Source organism: Cyprinus carpio, chromosome A9 (genome assembly GCF_018340385.1).
Source record: "Cyprinus carpio isolate SPL01 chromosome A9, ASM1834038v1, whole genome shotgun sequence".
Classification (NCBI taxonomy): domain Eukaryota; kingdom Metazoa; phylum Chordata; class Actinopteri; order Cypriniformes; family Cyprinidae; genus Cyprinus; species Cyprinus carpio.
Genome location: NC_056580.1, coordinates 22,880,535 through 22,903,959, shown reverse-complemented (window position 1 = coordinate 22,903,959; position 23,425 = coordinate 22,880,535). Strand labels below are relative to the sequence as shown.

General features: G+C 34.7%; 2 protein-coding genes and 1 long non-coding RNA gene across 9 annotated transcripts in view; 1 reads left to right on the top strand and 2 right to left on the bottom strand.

Moving 5' to 3' along the window:
- The window catches only part of glsb (glutaminase b), a 38,605-nt gene extending 21,176 nt beyond the window's left edge, over positions 1-17,429 (top strand). For 2 of the 6 annotated variants that reach the window (XM_042764180.1, XM_042764184.1), the window contains exons 8-18: positions 2,212-2,244; positions 2,337-2,395; positions 2,567-2,633; positions 2,861-2,911; positions 6,167-6,343; positions 6,851-6,982; positions 8,736-8,828; positions 15,309-15,370; positions 15,453-15,529; positions 16,001-16,064; positions 16,775-17,424. In XM_042764180.1, coding sequence (XP_042620114.1) covers positions 2,212-2,244; positions 2,337-2,395; positions 2,567-2,633; positions 2,861-2,911; positions 6,167-6,343; positions 6,851-6,982; positions 8,736-8,828; positions 15,309-15,370; positions 15,453-15,529; positions 16,001-16,064; positions 16,775-16,931 — 972 coding nt within the window. In that variant the 3' untranslated portion in view covers positions 16,932-17,424. Of the gene's footprint in view, positions 1-580; positions 631-2,211; positions 2,245-2,336; positions 2,396-2,566; positions 2,634-2,860; positions 2,912-6,166; positions 6,344-6,850; positions 6,983-8,735; positions 8,829-10,751; positions 13,002-15,308; positions 15,371-15,452; positions 15,530-16,000; positions 16,065-16,774 lie in introns of those variants that run through there. The other 4 variants (XM_042764185.1, XM_042764181.1, XM_042764183.1 and 1 more) reach the window with 4 other exon arrangements.
- Positions 6,435-18,695, bottom strand: LOC109070270. 2 transcript variants are annotated; one of them, XR_006160856.1, is made up of 3 exons: positions 18,516-18,695; positions 18,276-18,339; positions 6,435-7,010 (listed from the first exon to the last, which is right to left on the bottom strand). It is a non-coding gene; the product is annotated as an uncharacterized LOC109070270 (long non-coding RNA). The 2 variants fall into 2 exon arrangements; XR_006160857.1 differs by lacking the exon at positions 6,435-7,010 and adding an exon at positions 17,723-18,175.
- A 232-nt stretch (positions 18,696-18,927) lies between these two features.
- On the bottom strand, positions 18,928-22,814 carry LOC109096058 (signal transducer and activator of transcription 1-like). The gene is made up of 5 exons (XM_042764455.1): positions 22,788-22,814; positions 22,523-22,657; positions 22,300-22,435; positions 22,140-22,195; positions 18,928-21,016 (listed from the first exon to the last, which is right to left on the bottom strand). Exons 1-5 carry the CDS (start codon positions 22,812-22,814, stop codon positions 21,011-21,013), a joined length of 360 nt encoding a protein of 119 aa, XP_042620389.1. The 3' UTR covers positions 18,928-21,010.
- Positions 22,815-23,425: the final 611 nt, after the last annotated feature.

The window sequence follows — 23,425 nt, the reverse complement described above, 5'->3', positions numbered from 1 at the left end:
ACCTTGAAGAGATTATGACAAACTCGACTGCAAAAGGAAGCTCTGTGGGAATACATTGATGTCTAAAGGCAATTTTTGTAAAGTCTAATCAATACTTTGATCTTCTTTTGGGTTTTTTTTTTTTTTTTCAGCAAATTTGCAATTTATCAATTTGTTACAAACCATGTAATTGATTTGATTAAAAAGTCAATTGACAGCCCTAGAAGAAATTTTAACCCAGGACCAATCCACACTTTGAAAGGATGCTTCGTCACTCTGCGTGAACAGTGCAGCTGTGAAGTTCAACCTCACATCTCCCATCACACCTAAAATCAACCATTGTGATTGCTCTTCTCATATTGTTCTCCTGTGAATGATATTCGTGTGGCGCAAAATGTCTTTCACCCCACCGATGTGTTCCGGTAGGTCAGTGCTGAATGTAAGTCGTGCCTGTCGGTTTCCTTTGCACCTAATTAAAGCATGACGTCATTTCCTCCCTTTCCTTCTGAGTCCTTAAGCCCCGCCATGAGCGTGTACTAAAAGCATGTGATATGCTGTTGAAGGATCTGTGTGCTGTTTTATGTTGTTGCATATTTTGCAGACGTAGGATCTGTGGGATTTTTTGACCACTGCTGCAGGTCAATGACATTGGTAATTTTTCCTTTCCATTTTCCCTCCCTCCCCATGAACAAGCCTGGATACTAAAATATCAGTAGTGCCATTGTGTTCCTTAATAAGACGGCGACTGCATAAAATAGAGCATCTGTGCAGGTCCAAATGGTCTTTAGGGCTGGAAATTATGGAAACCCATAGAGGCCATGTGTAATTTTATTCTGCATTATTTCCTAAGATCTCAACACAGAAATATTGATGCATGGCCTTTGTGAGTTTCTGAAGTAATCTAGGTTTGCAATACATTCAGGTTTTTTTTCCTACACCTTATAAAAAATTATGTTCAGCAGGGGTGTAAAATGTACAGAGAAACTTTGTATAGTAACCCATTTAATTCAGTTTTCTTAGTGTTCTGTCTTTGTAATGCTCAAAGACTATAGTTTTCTTAAAATATAGATGTAATAGCAACCTTATTTACATAAAATATGTATTATATATATATATGAGTGTGTGTGTGTATCTGTATATATATATATGTGTGTGTGTGTGTGTGTGTGTGTGTATGTATGCGTGTATGTATTTTCAGCAGCCATTACATTTCCAGTTTTCAGTGTCACATGATCCTTCAGAAATCTTTTTAATATGCTGATTCAGTGCTTAAGAAACCTTAGAAAAGAGTTTTGTTTGTTGAAAAGTGCAGCCTAATATTTCTGTGAAAACCGTAATAATTAAATTAAAATTAAAATAAAAAAAAATCCTGCATTTAATTGAAATAATTATTTTGTTACGGCATGAAAGTCTTCAAAACTGTAGGTTTTGATCAGTTTAATCTATCCTTTCTGAATGAAAGCATTACTTTCTTTCAACAACAAAACTTTTGAATGATGGTGTTTATACATGTCAAGGTTTAATGCATTTGTATAATTCTTTTCTCTTCTTCGGAGATGTAATTAGGTAAGAATACAGTTTTCCCAAAATAATACATAAATATAGTAATTAAGTGCAATTATTTGAGTACATTACACCCCTGATGTTCAGCAGTCTATCAGACAGTCAAACACATTAGTCACTCTTGATTTATTGCAATTACCAGTGGCTCTTAGCTCTTTGGATTAATCTGATGGGTGCCTGAACCCACACTCAGTCTGGAAGGATGTTGTAAGTTAATGCACACTGATCCACACTCACCCAGAAACGCATCAACACACAATGCACAGACCCTCCTCACACATCATCTTAAGACGTTCCCAAACCTGCTGATTCACATCCACTTCTGTCCAACAAACAATTCACACACACAACTAAATCCATTCCTCTGTATCTGTACATCTTCATCATCATTTCCTTTGTAGACCATAACAGTACTTCACTGTAGTACACTTATGAAATGATTTTGATCTCATTGATTTCTAACAAAAGATTAATAACTGATGATTTTAGCATTGTACTGGTAATATTAAAGGAATTGAATGATTATATTTCCTTACTGCTAATCTGTATGAGTTAGTTACTGTTATGATTTTTCCCCCATGATGCTTCTTTAAGAAATGCATTTTTATCGATTTTAATGTTAGAAGGACAGAATATTTATGTCTTTTATTTCTTTCCTGTGTCTTACAGCAAGGTGCAGGCAATGCTGAGAAGTTTGATTATGTGAGTCATTTATTAAAAGATTACGATAACATTTTTTCACAGGAGCTGTTGTTTTTGAGTTTGATTTCCCTTTTCTGATTTCTATCTTGCAGTTGATGAACTTCTTGAAGAAGATGGCTGGAAATGAATATGTTGGTTTCAGCAATGCCACGTATGTTGAGCTTACGATTCTGTAGATTTGATCATAGATACAGTTGGCAAATAGTCAAAATGTATATAGTCCTGACCTCTTCAGTACATTCAGTATCTGATTTTATGTTATGCATGATTTGTGTTGTTGGGTTTGATTAAAGCAATTGATTATTTATGTCAACTGATGTAGATTCCAGTCGGAGCGTGAGTCAGGAGACAGGAATTTCGCTATTGGCTACTACCTGAAAGAAAAGAAGGTTAGTATCTCAGGGAGATTTTGATGTGATTAAGTGATTTATTGCACCAAACCATCTTTCAAAGATGCGCCATGGTCAAAGATGTCTCTCTAGTGCATGTTTACATAGAAAAACAACAGAAAAGTAGTCCAGTGGAATGGAAAAACATATTGTGTGTGAATGGCCCCTTTGGCCATTTACTTACAGGAGTGGTTCTTTGTTTTGATCTGAATTTCTCTTGTACGCAGTGCTTTCCAGATGGTACAGACATGACTTCTGTTCTGGACTTGTACTTTCAGGTGCGTACAGAGTTGCCTTCCATTTCTGAGTTACTGTCAGATTGAAACATAAAAGTTAAGAGTTTGTTACAATGCATTTTGGGGTTGCCTTCTGAAATGTTGATATTGTAACTGATATGCACTACCATTCTAAAGTTTGGGGTTAGTAATTTTTTTATGCATTCATTTGATCAAAAATACAATAAAATTGTAATATTTTGAAATATTATTGTGATTTAAAAACATATTTTATATATACAATATGTAAAATTATATTATTTAAAAAATATATATTTAAATTATTTTATTAATTTTAAAATGTTAATGTTTAATTTATTTAAATGTAATTTATTCCAGTTATGGCCATGCTGATTTGGTGACTTATCAATGTTGAAATCTGTTTAATATTTTTGCTGAAACCTTTTTTTTTTCAGGATTCTTTGATGAAGTAAAAGTTCTGAAGAATAACTTTTATTTGAAATAAAAAAAAAAAAAATCTAAGTGTTTCACTCACTTTTTATCAATTCAGTGCATCCTTGCTGAAAAAAAAAATAATTCTTAAAAAAAAAACTTTTGAATGGTAGTATATTACCAACTGAATCAATATATCTGTGGCTCAGTGGTAGAGCATTGCGTTAGCAGCACAAAAGGTTGTGGGTTCGATTCCCAGGGGAACACATGTTAGGTAAAAATTGTATAGCCTGAATGTTTGGATAAAAGCGTCTGCTAAATGCATAAATGTAAATGTAAATATAAAGAAATAACATCAAAATTGGAATCAAAGCAAGAGCTTGCAAATCAGAATCAGAAATCTGTAAGGCACTGTTGATGCACTACAACTGAGTGGTTTTTGGAGATCATAGAAAGTTGATTTGCTGACATGAATGGCTCTTGCTTAGTTTGACAAGGCACAAGCATGGCAGTACATCACAGGGTGTCCGCGGGTCCTTAAAAAGTCTTAAAATGTCTTAAATAACGTTTTCCAAATATAAGGCATTAAAAAGTCTTAAATTCGGATTCGATGGGTCTTAAATATTTTTGGTCACATTACCGCTAATATATTAAATCTGATGGACCTAATGACTGTTTACAATCATTGAACAGACCGAAGATTTTTTTCTTCCCCGCGGTATGTTACTGCGTCATCAGAGATAATTGCAGTAAGTTAGCAGAATACAGAATACAAGTTCGCGCTGAGGCTCACTCTGTTTGTCGGTTTGTCTCTTCATGAGAGACTTCAGAACAAATGAGCGTGACAGCACACATAAACTCAGAAGAAACACACTGATGTAAAAATTCAAAATGTTGAGTTTGTTCATAACATAATATAGTTAAGTAACACCATGACAAATGAGCTATTTTGCTCAATGTTCTCACGATGCAAAAAAAAAAAAAAAAACCTTTACTACAGAGTGCACGCATTACGTGGAGTCTAGTGCGCGTGCGCATGCATTTCCAGTGCCTCGTTTCACTGCATGATTCAGTCTATTAAAACACATTCGGAATTATCACAAATTCAAGACACGGGCAGAAAATGTGTATATTTATACCACTTAATATAGTTAATCAATTTCACACGGAAGAATGCATTTTTTCCCTCCAAAAATTACCATATACAAATGTGATATTGACAGTTCAATAAACTAGAAGTTTTATTAAGAGACTTACGTTTTAGACACCATATCGCTTGTTTTTGCTCTACTTCGCCAACAAAAATAATTTCAAACAAAGCCACCAAGCTGTTTTGCGTCTTTGAACAACTTGACGGCGTTTCGTTCCTAAATGAATCACCCGTTTAAATGATTCGGTTCAGTCGCAGTGACTCACTTATTAACAGTGACATGCTGCCACCTGCTGGCGGTTTTAATTTCACATTTAAATTATCTTTTCATTTTTTAAATCATTTCAAATATCAGTATTCAACGTTTTGTTTAATATAACAGATTATTTATGCATTTGTAACTGCAGGTTAAATGCATACATGTTTTGCATTAAACAGTGTGTAAATACTTCTAAATGCCACTTCAAGTGCAGCTTACTGTATGTCTGGATTGCAAAGATATATTTTGTTGATACTGATTTCATTTGCTTAATAACAGCCCAAATGTCTTATTATTATTCTAATTCACTGATTAAATGTAAGATTTTGACTCAAAAGATAATGCACACTTATAGAAAAATGGCTTTATAAATGTAAAATACGCACATAAAAGGTAAAAATCTATTTAAACTTATTGGAAAAGATTCATTTTTATCAGACCACCAAACAGAATATGAAGAATATCAAAAACTTTAGGAGTCAGCTGTCCACAAAAGTCCTTAAGATACCAGTGTGATAACACACTCAATCAGTTGAATGAATGATTCAGTGACTCACTCATTAAGTGACTTACCGCCTGCACTTACTGGTAGTTTAGTTGAGAAGTATGCTGGAAAATATGCATTTTTTTCCCTCAACATTTCTTATTTGTATATTCATAAATGCATTTAAAATATTAATCTCATAACATTATTGCAGTTGTAATTATTGTTATTTGCAGTGTAAATTATTTAATCTGATTTGGAGCCCTATAGTGTATATTGAATTTATTGATAAATTGTAATAATTTGACATGAAAGATGATGCATACATCTAAAAAGGTTAGAAATAGGCCTTTGTAAAGGTAAATAAAAATATGAGGATTTAAGTATCTAAAAGCTGATAGAACACTGATGAAAATATTGCTTCAGAATAAATTGTTTACTCCACCAAAAATTTCAGTGATGCAGTTATTTTGCAGGGATATTTTGTATGGAATATTGTCTGCTGACATTAAAAGTTCACTGTATATCGTAGTAATAAATATAATTTATTACAGAAGTGATATTTTGATTTCTTTTTAATTTAAACATATTAGATATTACATATATATGTAATAAAATGTGTATTTCCATTACAGGTTTAGGTCTTAAATTTCAAATAAGGTGGTATTAAAAATGTCTTAAAAAGTCTTAAATTTAGCTTGTTCATGTCTGTAGAAACCCTGCTTCAGTCTGGTGACTCTGTCCCTTGACGCTTTCTCTCACACACACACACACACACACACACACACACACACACACACAGTCTGGGGGCAGCAAAAACTCTTACAAATTCCTAGGGTGTTGTTTTTAGTAAAATCCATGAGGAAAGCTCTCAAATGAAGCACGTTGAAATAAAAACTGTGGTTTGGTGTCCTGGCCTAATAACATTTCTTATTCATATGTGTTTATTTGTGTTTGCGTCCATATGTGCAGCTGTGCTCCATCGAGGTAACGTGTGAGAGCGCTAGCGTCATGGCTGCCACACTGGCCAATGGTGGCTTCTGTCCAATCACGGGCGAGCGTGTGCTGAGCCCCGAGGCCGTGCGAGACACCCTCAGCCTCATGCACTCCTGCGGCATGTATGACTTCTCCGGACAGTTCGCCTTTCATGTAAGTTTTCGTGTGTGCAGATTCACACGTGTAAACACATCAGATGCAAGTTACATAAATCATATCCCCCTAGCTTTCAGAAGTTCAGAACGACATAAAAAAGCATGTTTTTAATTGTCGATTGCTTTTTACAAATCCAAAGTTTTTTGTATGCTCTTAAAGTCCACATAAACTTTTTTTAGAGAATATTTGTGTCCATTTTTTTTTTTAATTAAAGTACACTTTTTTCAAATTCAAAGTCAGATCCACTTAAAACTTAGCATGCAGTATTTCAGGCTTATTCAAGCTTATTTCCAACATAACTGTGGTTTGCATTTTTTATTGGCAAACACACCTTATTTAAATGCAAATCAAGCTAATTTTAGAACATGAAAATAAACCACAGTATTTATTCTTAGTGAGCCCCACTCAGAATCTTCCACCCAAACACAACATCTTCAATTATAGTTGTCATATTTATCTGTATATAATTTGTAATGTTAATGTATTTTTTTTTATTTTGTTCAGGTGGGTCTTCCGGCCAAGTCAGGTGTGGCTGGTGGTATTCTGCTGGTTGTGCCCAATGTGATGGGCATCATGTGCTGGTCTCCTCCACTGGACAAACTCGGCAACAGTGTCCGGGGCATCCAGTTCTGCACGGTATGTGAATGTTCTTGTTTGCTGACACCTACACACATGTAAACAAATTAATTTCTTATAAAGTTCAACCAAATGTACTGGAAATTTGGGTTAAAAATAATTTTGAAAGTTCATCAAGATATTATTGTAAATATACACTAATGTTCAAACATTTGGGGTCAGTAATTTTTTTCCCACACATTAAATTGATCAAAAGTGACATTAAAGATATTTTACATTGTTACAAAAGATTTATATTTCAAATAAATTATTTTGAACTTACTTTTCTTTAGAGAATTCAGAAAACAATTTTCAGTTTCCACAAAAATATTAAGCAGCACAACCTTTTTCAACATTGATAATAATCAGAAATGTTTCTTGAGCATCACATTGGCATAATAGAATCATTTCTGAAGGAGCATGTAACACTGAAGACCATAATTCAACTTTGCCATCACAGAAATAAATTGAAATAGAAAACCGTTGCATTTAAATTGCAGTAATATTTCAATATTACAGTTTAACTTCTTTTTGGAAAAATAAATGCAGCCTTGTTGAACATAAAAAAACACACACGTAAAAAAAATCCCACCGACCCCAATTTTTGCCCATTATTATAGCTATTTATTGCTGTGTTTTGTTATATTGATACATATACATGATTCACTTTAGTTATTTATTATTAATGTTAAAAATATTGTAAAATACTAAATAATCTTTAAGTAGATTTCTAGTCTTTTAAAGTTAGGGTGAAATACATTGAAACATTGAAATATATTTGGAAAATAATGTTCCTATTTTTATTTTCATTATTTTGTCAAGCGTTATAACCTGGCCCTAGATGCATATCGGCATAAATACAATGAATGGGACATTTTATCGGGTATAGTTTGTCTTCTCTGTTTACTGTAGTTTTGATCCTATGATCCTGTCCCTTGTGAATGCTTCTCATCATGTACCTGCAAAATGATTAGAATCTGTCTGTGTTATTTTATGTCTTTCTGAGAACCAGCACTTATTAGGGTCTGAATATCAGTGCAGCCTCTCAGACCCTTGTTAAAGGTCAAGGAGTCTATAATTACTCCCTGTGTGTCGTAAGGAAATCAGTGCCGCCACAATCCATGTCTTTGACTCATTAGTGGTGATAGTCTGACTCAGGATGACCCCGGCAAGGGGACCAGAGCTAATTGGTGGAGTTAATTCTGGGGTGGGAAGTATGACTAGAATTTTACATCGTTTATATGAGAAGTTGACAGATTTCTACCGTCACACAGTCACAGAATCAGTGGTGAATTCAGAGCCACAGTGATAATGGAAGGCTTTGTTTCTGTGAGCAGTGTTGCTGTGCCAAAAGAACGGTGACAACTGGCAAGTCAGAGGATCACAAGACAGAAAATAGGTGTAATATTAGACATTCAGAAATTTCTGCCAAATCTAAGTTCCCAACAAATTCAAGATTTTTCATACATTTTTTTTTTTTTTTCTTGTTCAAGAAGTCATTTCACCCTGATATGTGTCACAATAGGGAAGAAAAGACTTTAAAAGAATAATTCTGGAATCTGAGAAGTTCAATGACATTGTGAAGGAGGTTCATTTCAGCATCATCTTGGTACAAAGGGCTTTAATGAAAGCCTTCTCTATGCGCTGCACACTCTCGTGTCACTAGCAGACCACCTTCAGACACTCAACGCAGTCCTTCAGTGTGTGTGTGTGTGTGTGTGCTTGAGCCTTTGGCCTCTGACACTGACCCCTGTGGCCTTCTCTCCGGCTGTAGGATCTAGTGTCCTTGTTCAACTTCCACAACTATGACAACCTGAGGCACTTCACCAAGAAGCTTGATCCCCGCCGAGAGGGAGGGGACCAGCGGGTGAGTGCCCTCTTCCATTTGCCCGCCAGCCTTGCCCTCCCCATGTGCTCCATCGACGCATTACACCACGTCTTGTATGAATGACTGCATGTAATAAATTACCCAAGAGTCCCAAGCTGAGAATACCGCAGAGGACTTATATTTCCACTAAACGCCTTGTATAGGGCCTGTAGTCAGCCCCCTGCAGGAGCATTTTGACACTACATGCCTAATTAGGTAGCTACATTACAACCCAAATGGGTTAGTTGGTTTTGCGGCTGTTTTTGCTGTGCTGTCGTCTCCATCAAGCAGCACAGTTAAAGCAGCGAGTAAAGAGAAGCGGTTAATTAATCCTCAAAGATCTGTGCATGAGATTCAAATTTTTGCATGTCGATTGCCATCTCTTGTTTTGCCATGTTTTATGCCATTTTATCTTAAGAGACTGTCTTTGTTTTGCTTGCTTCAGTCTGCATTTTTAGATTTGTAATCAGAAGGCCCAGACGGAATCCGCATTTCAGATAATCTGTGGAATGGATGTGGTAAAACGTGGTAAAATGTGTTAAACATAGCTGAGCATACTCCTATCTATAGCTGAAAAAATAAGCAGGTTAGCTCAATTTTTTAAGCTGAATACAGACCCGATAAAAAAAAAAAAAAAAAAAAAAAAAACGGTTATTACAGGGCAATTTTCCTTAAAAATAAATAAATAAATAAAAATAGCAAAAATATTTGTTATAAAATATAGTTTCATTGGCACAAAAAAACTATAGTGATAGATTATGGGGTCCGTGGTCATGGCATCTGAGGCTTTTGAATTCAAAATATGTAATTTATGTAACGTGCAAATTCAGTGAGTTATTATTATTAATAAATGAGGCTTGTGCAATTTTTATAAGACAGATTTTTTTTAGTTTAATTTTAAAATGTAAAAAATATATGTGAAATTTACCTGATGTCTGATTAGGAGGGCTCTCTTTGTGCTACTTTCTTTAGAGACCACCAAAAACTAATCTGTTCTCCGTGTTGTTCAACACAGCAGTACACCTCCGGACCCCAGGATAATGAGAGCCTTCCGAAAGAGCTGGCTCTCAAAGACACTGTGTGGACAAAAGTCTGGCCTACTGAGGACAGCTCCACTAGTACATGTTTATCCGGAAGAGGTTGTCTCTGTTTTGATTTCTTCAGTCTGATTCTTAGATTTATAATCAACAGCAACACACCACATCTATACACCTCCAAAACATCAAAAAAAATATGAACAAACTAAATAAAGCAAAAAAAAATTAAAAAAACACTAAAAAAAATACTCTTATCTATATCTGAAAAATTAAACAGATTTAAATATTTAAACCTGAAACCAAACCTGATTAAAAAATAAGTAAAAAATAAATACTGTTGAAAAGTATAAGTTGCCAATTAAAATAAGTGAAAAACAAATTAAAAAGCTTTTCATGAATCCAAAATATACTACTTTTTTTTTTTGGAAAGGGTAACATTATCAATTGCCTCAGCAACAGCAACAACAATAATTATAATAGTTATTAATAATAAATCTTTCTTCTATTATTTATATTAATCATATTATTGAATCTAAAATGTTATCATCATTATTATTATTATTATTGTTATTAACCTGCAAGCACTGATTCCGTGTGGGCCTGGTCATCTGTTAGTAATGATTATGACTTAAATCAGACTACTGCAGCATGTGCAATTTCTGTGATAAGACAGACCCCTTATGTTTTTTTGTTGTTGTTGTTGTTTTAAAATGATGAAAAATGTGACCTTTTCCCGGGTGTGTGAATACGGAGGCTTTCTTTGTGACAGTTTGTATTTGTTGACTTTGAAATCTGTACACACGTTACCATATTGAACAGTGTGAGTCACACACTTTCCCTGGAGGCCCCTAAAAAACTAATCTGTTCTCCGTGTTGCTCAACACAGCAGTACACCTTTGGACCCCTGGATTACGAGAGCCTTCAGAAAGAGCTGGCTCTCAAAGACACTGTGTGGACAAAAGTCTCGCCCACTGAGTGCAATGAGGACAGCTCCACTACTGTAGTCTATAGGATGGAGAATGTCGGAGATGGCAACTAAAACGGATCTGGCTGACCTCGGCGAGCTCTTTGACAGTCTATATTTATGTACTTTAACTGTTATTTATTTTCAATGACTCTGGTTCTGGGCACATGTTGGTTCTTCACCAGTCTTGGTGAACATGAATGACAATGGTAGAGGATGTGGTCCTTAAGCCTTGGCTTCTGTTAATCTATCTGTGCTTACACTAAAAAGCATAGCAGAGGGCTTTATTCTTCACTTGGACTGCATGAATTTTAGGTGCAGTGTGATTTATAGACTTTATTCTCTCATATACCAGAAAGTGTTTTTTTTGTTTTGTTTTTCTCTGTGTAAGTTGAGCATTAGCTGCAGAACAGAGACCGCAGGTGGTTCTGTTTTGCACTACGATTGAATGTATAATTAACCGCGTCTTACCAGATGTAGAGTCGTCCGTGAGGTCTTTAACTTGATGGTGTCACAAACACATGGACGTCTTCTGAAACTTTATTATTTATTCACCCTCGTGTTGTTTTAACCCTTTATACTGCTGTTTTTTTCTGGGGAACACAAAAAGAATTTTGAAAGAATTTTCATGCAACTTTTTTCCATATTCCAAACTAAGGCCCTGTTTACACTAGTGCATTTTTGTTTTAAAACAGCGTTTTAGAATGAAAACGATCCTCGTCTACACTGCCGTTTCTGCTGCGTTTCAGAAACGATCTCCGTTTACACTACACAACCTAAAACACATATCACATGACATTCATGCAGGTATAGCCCTATTATTTAGATTGCGGATGCATATACGTGCTTGGAACGATCGAATGGGGAATCTACATATACATTTATGGGTACAACAATGCACATGATGTTATTGTTTACACGGTCGTCAAAGATACGCAGAGCGAATATGGGAAGCCACGCCATTGTTTTCAAAAGTCTCCGTTTTGGTCCGTTTACACTGAAACGCAACCCCAGAGTTTTCAAACTAAAATGGGGTCTGCAGCGTTTTCAAAAGTCTCCGTTTTCAAGGGTTGAAAACGCCAGAGTAGTGTAAACGAGGCCTAAAATCTTATTAAAATTTAATTGAAGTGTTCTGAAGCCATATACTAGCTTTTATAAGGTAAAATATGAACATTTAAGTTTTAGAAAATGGCATTTGGTGCAAATTTGGTATCTGCATTATCATTGAATAACGTCTCAAATTTAGTCCACACACAAAGCTATTACATGACTTTTAGAATTAGAATATAGTGCAGACTTGGAACATACAGTCATATGGACCGCTTGTATAAGTGACGTGTAGCCAACTATGGTAGCCCATACCCATTTGTGCTCTGCATTTAACTTATCCAAGTGCACACACACCTGGAGCAGTGGGCAGCCAGCACCTGGGGAGCAGTTGGGGGTTCGGTGCCTTGCTCAAGGGCACCTCAGTCGTGGGTTTTGGAAGAGAGTACTGAGAATCAAACCCACGGCCTTTGGGTTACAAGTCTGACTCTCTAACCATTAGGCCACAACTGCCCCACATTTATGGTTGTTTTTTGATCCTTTTTGAAGGTCGACAGGTTACAATGAAAAGAGCTGCATGAAGGTTCTTCAAAAAACATGACATACAACATTAAGGTGAAGTAGTATTTTCCATTTTGGCTGAACTATTCCCTTTCTACTGCTCCCTTAGGACACATTCCAACCAAGCGTTAAGGTTAAAAGGGACCTCATGTTGCAAAGGAGTTATTCATTTTTAGATTAGTCACAATACGTTCCTACTGAATTGCTTGTCTTGGTGACTGCGTGTCCTGAGAGGACTGTTGTAATGGGCAGTGGTTGCATCATAGAGCCGCACTAGTACTGCTCAGCAGCCAGCTAAACCTCCTATCAGACATTTGCAGTGAAATCACTGCAGGTTACAAAGCTTCCATTCTTCCACCTGCCCTTAGTTCCATTTCTGTCTGTATATTATTGCTAGAAACATTTATGCTCATTATTGATAGTTCAAAATATGCTGGTTTATATCAAACTAAACTTCAGTAAGCTTTTGAAGTTGTTGTATTGGTGGAAGGATGCTGATTAAGTATCAAGAAGAACCTAAGTATTATCTTTTTATATATACATGTGTATATATATATATATATATATATATATATATATATATATATATATATATGTGTGTGTGTGTGTTGCAAAAATGTTTTCTTTTTTTAAATCTTTTAAATATAAATGTTCATTAAATTTTGCATGATTTGCTTTGCTTTCACAGGCTTGTATATTTCTGGGTTTTGTTGCTTAGTTTCACAAGTTTTAATTATTATTTTCATGTCTTGTTTTTGTGCTGCTTTAGTGGAGAAGCGTTTCTCATGCTCACTGACAGCTTTAACAGTCAATATATGAGTTCATTACATCTGGTTACTTGAACTGTCCTGAGTCTAACAGAACAGCTGACAAATGCTTCATCACAATATATTATCATCTGATTTTACTCTGTCATAACAGTTCTGTTTATTTTTCTCTTTTGTCATTGTGTATTTGTCATTTTTTCTGGTTTTCTTTTTTGTATCATTAATAAATGTATTTCATCTAATCTCATTAGTTGTATTCCATTTGTTGCTTGTGTGTGTGTGTGTGTGTGTGTGTGTGTTGGAAAATGAAGTCATTTTATTAGTTTGTGTTCTGACACTATTGGTCTAAAAAAAACATTCTTGATTGCTTGATTGACAGCTTTACTTGACTACAGCTTGCATGAAAACCACAGAAACAAAAAATATCTTTATGAAAGGATTCCCATGTTCAAGGAAAACATGAAAGTTGCAGAGAATTTTAAAATTGTGATTTATTTTTTAAGTTTTGAAAAGTCCTGATATTGTTATTTGTTATTATTATTATTATTATTATTATTATAAGATGCTTTTTATTATATTTATATAAAATATTTTTTCACCTATAGAAGTTGCTTTTTGTGAGCGTGTTTGAAGTCTTCATCCAGTAATATTGCACGATATGTGAACTGGGAACTGCCATCCATTGTAGCTCTGCTGCCTTCTGATGCACTTCATTGTAAAATAAGTGTTTGGTTAGCTGTTCCTTGTGATCCATCGTTTGTTAGAAATGCAGCTAAATGAATCGAATTAATATGTAGCTGTGTTGATGTAATACGGTTTCATTCCAAAATGTCTGATTTTGGGATAAATATTAGATTTACCTCATTATATTATTTTACATAGTTTTACTCCTCCCATGTAGTATCACTTGGCAAAAACTTAGTTGATTTTTATATAGCCTGCTGTTCTAACTGTACATGTGAACGTGAACACTGACTCATGTTAGATGTCCATTCATACAGCAGTGGTTGACAGTGTACTGGTAACTTGATACACAGATGACATGCTTCACCTCATCTATCCATCTCGCATTCTTTCTCACTTGTTAACATCTTAGCAAATCCTTCAAAGCAACATAAGATGTAAAGAACCTTCAGAATGACCTTCAAGCAGTTTTAAACTCCAGCAAGTTTGTCTTGGTTTTCTAGTTGACTTTATCTGAAATTAACATGCACATTTCTGGAGAATAATTACATGTTTACAGACAGGAATAGTGTTTTGCGTTTCTATTTAAGACATTAAACTGTAATTTTATAACTGTAATTAGTTTGATAGATATTATAATTAAATACACACACACACACGGAGATTCTGACATTTCTCGGATGATCTTTTGGGCCAAAGACACGGACAACTTGTCTAACTCTGAATGTTTGTGGGAAGGAAAGCAAGAATACTGGATATTAGAAGATAATAAGCACAGTGAGGTATTGAAGTGTAGTTAAACTAACTTTAATTTAAGCATTCATTAGATCTGAATCTAAATGCATGGTCATTATGTATTGACCTTTTTGTATTCATCTTTATGTAAAATGCACATTTTTATCTAATGTTAAATACTAAGCGTTTATGTGTCGTAACACAGATCATATTTGTATTTGAACATCTGATTGTTATTCAAATTGATGGTTTTGGTTGGTTTATGATCACTTTTTTGTACAAAATTTTTACTTAAATTGGCACAAATAGAATTTATAGAGTCTTTTCTTTAGAAGGTGTGGGAACCCTGTCTATAAAATATCAAATATGATCATATACACATTATATGGCAGACTTAAAATGCAACCTTCAGTTTTAAACTGTATGAAGGAGGGGATCCCTTTCGCTTTCGCTCAATCCACCTGAAAGAAGTGTTGAATTTAGGTGCCCCTTGAATTCAAGTGTTCATATTTCAATGTACTTGATTTAATTTTTCATTGTCTATTTGGTGTTTCCTCTCAGCTGTTCTCTATTCATTTCTGTCTGCTAAAGCTGAAGGAGACACTCCGGAGGCCTCAGTTTCTGCCCACCATCTGACCATAATAACTTATTTCTATTCCACAAAGGCTCTTTTCTATCATTCCAGGTGAAATCTGTCATCAACCTCCTCTTTGCTGCCTACACAGGAGATCTTTCTGCTCTCAGAAGGTACTGAGGTCTTCAATGCCTACAAGTTTTTGAAGTGTTTTCTGTTCTGTTTCTATAACATTTTCATTAAACATGACTGCAGGTTTGCACTGTCCTCTGTGGACATGGAGCAGCGGGACTATGACTCCAGGACGGCGCTGCACATAGCAGCCGCTGAGGGTACAAAAATGCACACGCTGACACTGTAGTTTGTCACTTATTAGGGGACAAGAACCAGTGGTGTCTGTTAATCTGGTATCTGATTGTTTGCCTTATGGCTGTTAATCGATGAACTGAAGGATAACAAAAAAAAGAATGGTAGAAAGTGAGGCTGTATTTTGCTTTTGCGTTTTGACTCAAAATGTGCATGTCATTGTCACTAGGCCTTAAATGCCTCATAAGATTGGTAACAGCGCCAATTGGTGGTCAAAAGTGGTAATGTTTTAAATAATGTTAATTTACAATGTATCTATTTTGTATTTATGTCTTTACATTCTAGTTTAATCACTATAAATATAAGTCCTCAAATACTATATTGCTCTGAAATTATCCAGATCTTTATTTCATGCTTTTCGATGCACTGCAGTTTTACGTCTAAACTTAAATCTATAGTATGTTTTGTATGAACAAATCTATTCCTTTTGATTTTAGGACATACTGAGGTTGTGCGTTTCCTGTTAGAGGCCTGCAAGGTGAATCCTGGTCCCAAGGACAGGTGAGCAAACACTTTTGATTTTAGAGTAAATCTTTTATATTTAGAAATTAAGTGATTGTAAGACAATCAGGTGTCCCATGATGGTCTTGGAAAACTTTTCAGGATTTTAAATTTTAATTAGATGTTGATAACATCCAAAAAAAAAGTCACATAAGCCACCGGAATTGATTTCTAACAAGAATCGGGTAGAACTTTCTCTTTGTGAGTGCAATATGTGTAAAATGACTTAAAATTTAAAATATATCAAATTTCATATACTATTACATTAAGAAATATATTTAAATACATTAAAATATATATATACATAATTCTTCATTGTATGTGTTTTATATATTTATATATATATATATATATATATATATACATATACACACACATAAAACAACTCATTTAAAATATAAATCAAGTATAATATATTGCTTATGCAAATGAATTATATTGTTACACTTCTCTTAATAATAAATCTTTTATATTGTAGAAATTATAGAAGTTTTGATTTACTGTTGTAAAGTAAATAATTGTTTTTAAATATTCCTCTTATAGTTGAATTGCAATAGTAACTTAGTCTAATTCTCTCTTTACGTTAATAATATTAATAGTTGTTATTATTATTATTATCTAATATTCATACAGTTATCAAACGATTTGAAGAGTTAGAGAAAATATGTGGAAACTATAAAAATTAAATAAATAACATGTATGTTCTCTAGGTGGGGCAATACACCTATAGATGAGGCGACACACTTTGGTCATCATGAGGTGCTCGCGCTTCTACAGGAGTACAGCGGTAAACACAACCCACCGGTGCACGCGGACGCAGATAAACAGAGCACCGAAAAACACCTGGATGGGAGGCTGGAGACGTAAACTTTTGTTCTACCACTACAAGACACTCTTGTGGAACAGCCCATGAAACACTGCCCCTTCTCAAGATCAGTGTGCGTGTTTTTTTTGTGATATGTTTTTTTGTCAGTACAATTTTTTTTCGTTTCAGGTTGTCACCTGTAGATTTACATGCCTTTGTGAGAAATGTTTGGCTTGTTCACAACTACTTCTTTGCAAGAAAGGGTGTGTGTCACGATGATGGCCATATTTAACGGTGCGAAATGACTCTCAACAGACGCTATAATTATATGCTTTGGTGCCTGTGAAAGGTTGGTCGAGGTGTGAGGATGATGACTACAGCGATCTCATTGTTTTCCTGCAGGGCAAACGGTTAACGTTAAACCCAAGAGTATAAGAATGAAACCAAAACGGCGAGATTTGGTAAGGTTGCGCAAACGCTCACGGCATAAAAGCTGCTACCCAAATATCTCACTACTTTATGCTGTCTTAATATAAATATATATATATATATAATATATATATATAATATATATATATATATATATATATATATCTATATATATATATATATATTATATATATATATATATATATATATATATATATATAAATAACACCCACAAGGGCCAAATAAAACAGAAAAAAAAAAAAAAGAGATCTATCAAAGACAATAAGTCATAGAAAAAAACAAATTCTTTATTAAACAATACCATAAAAATTATTCAGGACATGAACTGAGTCAGCTAACAGGGGGAACAGTCTTCTTAAATTGACCAACTAGGAATACAAAGAAACCTGAACTACCCATACAGGAGACATTTCACTGCATTCTAGGAAAACCACAGCAAACCCCCATATGCCCTTCACTACAAACTGGAGTATGTGATACACGTTCACAATTAGTAAACACCAAATCCACCCACAAGACCTATAAGGGCTCTGTTACATTGTACTCCTAGTTCTCCACCGATCACGATGGGAAAATACCCCCTGCTGCTTGATCCAGGGTAAAGAACAGCTTAAATTAAATACATAAAGGAAAAAAAAAAGACAAAAAAAATACATCATCAACAATTCCACTAGCCAGCCACCAATACATCAAACAAAAAGACCATAAACAAACAACCACACCTAAAGCTGGCTAGGAAATTAATTACCACAAATAAGTCAGGGAGCAGTCACTTTCACAGCTATCACATAAAACCAAACAAACAAACAAACAAAATAATATCGAGAACAGCGACTAGCAATCAACATCCAACACCCTATACAAAAATAGAATATTTTTCATGAGTGTCAGTCCATCCAAATAACAAAAAAAAAAAAAAAAAAAAAAAACAATAAACTCAAAATTACTAACCATACCTTTAAGGTGCACAGCCAAACAAATACATGATGGTCCTGAATTTATTCCATCCGGCAAACAGTTCTAAAATGTAATACAATAACCATATTACCATCATTACAAACTTATACCCCCATGATGCACTAATGGATTCAAATACCCTCAATTAAAAAAACAATTAAATCTATACTGGTGCTGGTGACTGCATCAGCACAATAAAACATCCCTTGTAGTAGTACACCACAAAAACACAGGCTTACCTTCAATTGCAAGAAAGAGCTACACCACAGGACACCCAGCCCCACACGGGTACTAGCCAAACGGCTAACTGGTGCTACAAGGACCCCAGCTGACTTTCCACATTGCCTGTCCTTTAAATTTGGCCACCCTATCAGCAATCTGCAATGGGATTGGTAGTGGCTCCCCAATCACCCCTCCCCTTCTCCGCTTAGTATTAAATACAAAATATATATATATATATAAGATATATATATATATATATATATATATATATATATATATATATATATATATATATATATATAGCCTATAGACAATAGACTTGCAAGTATATAGTATTTCCATTACCAAACAATCGGTGTTGCCACGAACGACGATTATTATTAAGATGCGAGAACGTGTCCTGTGTTAAATTGGGAATAATTTTAAATATTTAAGTTTGCATGCATTTTTTTTTACATGCATATCACTTTTATTTAATCACACCTCATTATTTGAACATTTTAACCACTGCCAAAGATAGTTATTTTTGTTAGTCTTTATTGTAGGCCTATTATCAGAAAGATGGACTATGTATTCTTAAGTGCACTCATATTTTGCAACAGAATATAAGTTCTCTTTTCAACAGCAGTTCACACAACAATGTCTGGGATAGCTGGAGAGGGAATCCTGTCAATCCCAGTCTCTTTGCTGCTTTATACAGGCTGCCAAAAGAAAAGCCACGCTCCTGCTAATTAGCATCAGCTGCGGACGATTTGGAGTGCTGCATGAAAGAAAGAGAGAGAGAACATTCACCAGCACAGTACAAACACAAGACAACGTCACTGGACGTAACATTACACACAGAGAAAGTGCACAATGTTAATCTTAGAACAAAAGTGATCAAAAATAAAAGTATACTGGATAACAGGAAGGAGAAAGTTATAAAAATCACATTCTAAACTATATATATATATATATATATATATATATATATATATATATATATATATATATATATATATATATATTCATTATTATTTTTTTATTGAGAGAAGAAAAAAAGAAAAAAAACAATATCTCCATTCACAAATACAATTTATCTCTTTTCCTCTTTCCCCCCTCCTTACCTTTTTCTTTTAAACATATATGCATATGTACACGGACACGTATACACATAAAAAATAAAGAACAAAATAAAAACACTGATAAGAAAAAAATTAGATCACAGAGTACCGTGTATTAAACAATGAACAACCCCCCACCCACTCCCCGACTCAGCTCACCACGACCAACACACATATTACTGGTTCTTTATGCAGTACAAACAGTACAACAATAACAGGCACACATTCAATTGGGTAGTACCACTAAATTAGTGAAATAGGAAATAAAGGGTTGCCATTTATGGAAAAATTTGACTGTACATCCTCTCAACGTGTATTTAATTTTCTCAAGTTTTAAAAAATACATGACGTCTCTGAGCCAACGGGAGATAGAAGGATATTTAACAGACTTCGAATGTAACAATAATAAGCATCTTGCTAGCAAGGATGTGAAAGCTATGATGTCCTTTTGTGTAGGGTTAAGTGCAAGTGAGGGGTCAAGAATCCCAAATATAGCATTCAGAGGGCAAGGTTGAAGATTTACCCCAAGAACAGAGGACATAATATTAAAATAATACTAAAATGATAAACTATATTTAATGTAAATCGTCAACACCAGCTTAAATCATTATCAGATACAATTAAAAACTCCTTTAGACTCCCACCTGTGCATTTATGTATACTTTATGAAGTGTTCAATACTGTAAGTGTATTCTATTGTTTTAGCAGTGGAAAGATGATGTCAAACCTGTTCACCCGGACCAAACACTTGAAGTCAGTTAGTTGGACAAAAATCTAGTTCATGTCAAAGTAAATGAATGTAAACTACTTTAAAGACACTTTAGCATTATTCAGTATTCGTTGAAGCACATATTTCTTGCTGATTTCTATTAGATTGTATCTGGCTGACTAAAGTCAGTGTGTGTTCATGTTCTATTAAAGCAATGGTATATAAAGATTCATTTTTGATGTGCAATAATGAATAAAATTGTGTTAGTAATTAAAAGGGTGTAATTTTACTCGTACATTATAATTACAGTGGACAAAAATACATGCAACACAAATTCTGACTAGAAAAAAAAGTAAGGAAGTAATATCACAATAATCTAAACAATCAGCAGAAGTCATGCTCATAGCTGAAACGGTGCAAGATGATATATACACGTGCAACAGTAACAGTGAGGCATGTCTAGCACAATAGCAAGATTATTTTCCTTATAATAGCAAGTATTTTATTCTAAACAACTTACTGTGCATTCAAGGTATACACTTTATCAGTTCTCTGGGAATCCAGCCTATGACCTTTGTATTTCTACCCACATTCTCTACCAGTTCAAAGCCTAAATCCTGACAGAACACATACGATCATGTCCAACCCGTGGTCTTCACTGACATGCTGTTGTACAATCTTAGATTTTCATTCATCCTTCCTAGAGCTAAAAGAGAACAGAATTTTACTGATGGTGTGCAAATACCAGGGCAAAAACACAAACATTTAAGAGTCTCAGAATAGACGCAAAGTTGTTCAGAGAATTATTAGATGTGGCTAATTTTATTAGGTGATTTTTTTTTTTTTTTTTTTTTTTTGTGCTTTGTTTGCTTGTTATCAGTCTCCTGACAGGATGAACTGAGAAATGTTTGCTTAGTAAAACTACTGTCTCATAGTTAAACTCATGGTTATCACAACATGAAATATTCCAGTTCAAACCAGCACGAACCATCCTGTGAACGCTCCACCCATGTGATGATGATTCCTCCACATTTTCATTGAAGCGCAACAGCAAAGTGCTTGGGAGTTTGTCTTTCAACAAGGCCTTCTCTCTCTCCTTACTCAAAAACCCCTTAATGTGTACATATGTTTATATCAAAGTAGTCCATGTGACTCATGCACTATATTCCAAGTCTTCTGAAGACATAAAACAGCTTTGTGTGAAGCCAGAAATGTTGAAAATGAGCCAGTTTTAAATGGTGTTGGCTTTCACATGAAGGACACAAGAGCAACATTTAGATGATAAAAGTTAAACCCCTTTAGATTTCTTAGCTGTCATTCCAGATGTTGAGCACACACAGTATTTTTCAGTAAGTTCCAAATGTTTATAATCACCAGTCTCAGTAGAGGTCTAGATGAAAACACAAAAGTTATTCTATGCAATATATATTGTGATAGAGAAACTATTGCTTCACCTTGTCATTTATCATGTTATTTCTCATCACAAAGCATCACATATACTATAAAAGCATTTAGCAACATGCTAATCACTTGCTTTATTAAACTTCTTAAACTTTTCAAACTTTCTGGTCAGGCTTTCTCAAGCCAACTTAAAGTTTGTCTTGACAAACTTTTTTTTATCTAGTTTATCATGTTATTTCTCATCACAAAGCATCGCATATACTATAAAAGCATTTAGTTAATGTCTGCTCTTTGCAGTATCGTGTTCTCACTAAGTTTTGTTTTAGCAGTAAATCATGTGGTGACCGCAGAGGAACACTAATCTGAGGTTGTCAAAGAAAGTGAAAGCAACTTTCCTGCCTTTGTTTCAATCATTTGTATAAACTCACTTTAAAAAATGTATACCAGTGGAAGAGTCCTTCACGGTCACCTTGGGCTTCTTGAACTGAAAAAAAAAAAAAAAAAACAGAAATGTGCTATTTGTTTAACTATGATGAGCATCTACTCTGTCCCATTTCAAGAGGTAAAAGAAATTACAAATAAACTCACCAAGAAGTTTGTCGGCCAGCATTCTCAGCTGCTCAGAGTTCAGCGCTCTTTTAGTGACAGAAGAAAACTTCCAGCTTAAAACCTTTGAAAGCTGTTCCCATTTCCCTTGTGGAGGATTCAAGAAGAATGTCAGATTCTGAGAGAGAGAGAGAGATGGACAGCAAGAGTCAGAATGGAAACCTCAATAGAGGACACAAACATTGATGATTGGAAATGGCCATACGTGGGGTTCACTGCAGAGTATGTTGGAGCCCCAGGCACTAAATAGCCAAGATATACCACTGACTAACACCACCACAGGAAGACATGTGATCTGTCTGAACATAAGATCTGATGTCAAAAACAAAAGATTCACACTCTACACCAAAACACTATATCAAAAAATCACCAACAATAATTATTTAAAATTATGAGCTGTGAGCAATGTTAATTCAGTAATTGTAATTAGCATTTATTTGTGCTCTGTGTTAATGTAATATGTTACATACCCTTGTTTGTAACATGTTCTTTGTCATTTCTCCGATAACAAATGCAGACATGGTTTTATGTTTCGTGGCGCGATGCAATGCCTAAAAAGACAGTATAAGTCATTATAATCTATAATTATGTCCCCACTGGATGCAACAAATGCCTCGTTTGTAATGGGTTTTATTGGTTTTGTCTCGTCGCGCCACTGTTCTGACAATTTGTGCTACCCTGTCAGATTTTGCTACTGTACCTCCCATTAAAACAGATGGTAGAATAATTCAGAAGCAAAATTTTTTATTAACATCTACGCCTAACGTTTCCCCAACCCTAAACTTTGGTTAAAAGGTTTAGGGTTGAGGTATCCTTTTGCCAGATGTGCTCCTAATATGGTCAGAAGAACTTGCTGCCCATATTCTCATTTTATATAACATACAGATGTAATCTACATCCTGTGGGCTACATCCTGTCGGGTAGCAGGAAGGAAAACCCTTTGTTTGCTAGTCATTCCTATATGATGTAGTGTACTATTCTTATTGGATAAACCACTACACCACGTGTAATAATGAATGTAATAATAAACTTGGAAGAAGTATGTGAACAGACAATTGGCTTTATGTTCATAATTCTTTCCATGGGCCCATGTAAGGACTGAGAATAG

Excerpts from the sequence above, each read along its gene's own strand:
- LOC109096058 (XM_042764455.1), bottom strand. The coding sequence starts at position 22,814 with ATGACAAAGAACATGTTACAAACAAGG. Across the intron at positions 22,658-22,787 it reads AGAACATGTTACAAACAAGG|AGTGTGAATCTTTTGTTTTT; the intron begins GTATGTAACATA and ends GTTTTGGTGTAG. Across the intron at positions 22,196-22,299 it reads GCTGGCCGACAAACTTCTTG|TTCAAGAAGCCCAAGGTGAC; the intron begins GTGAGTTTATTT and ends TTTTTTTTTCAG.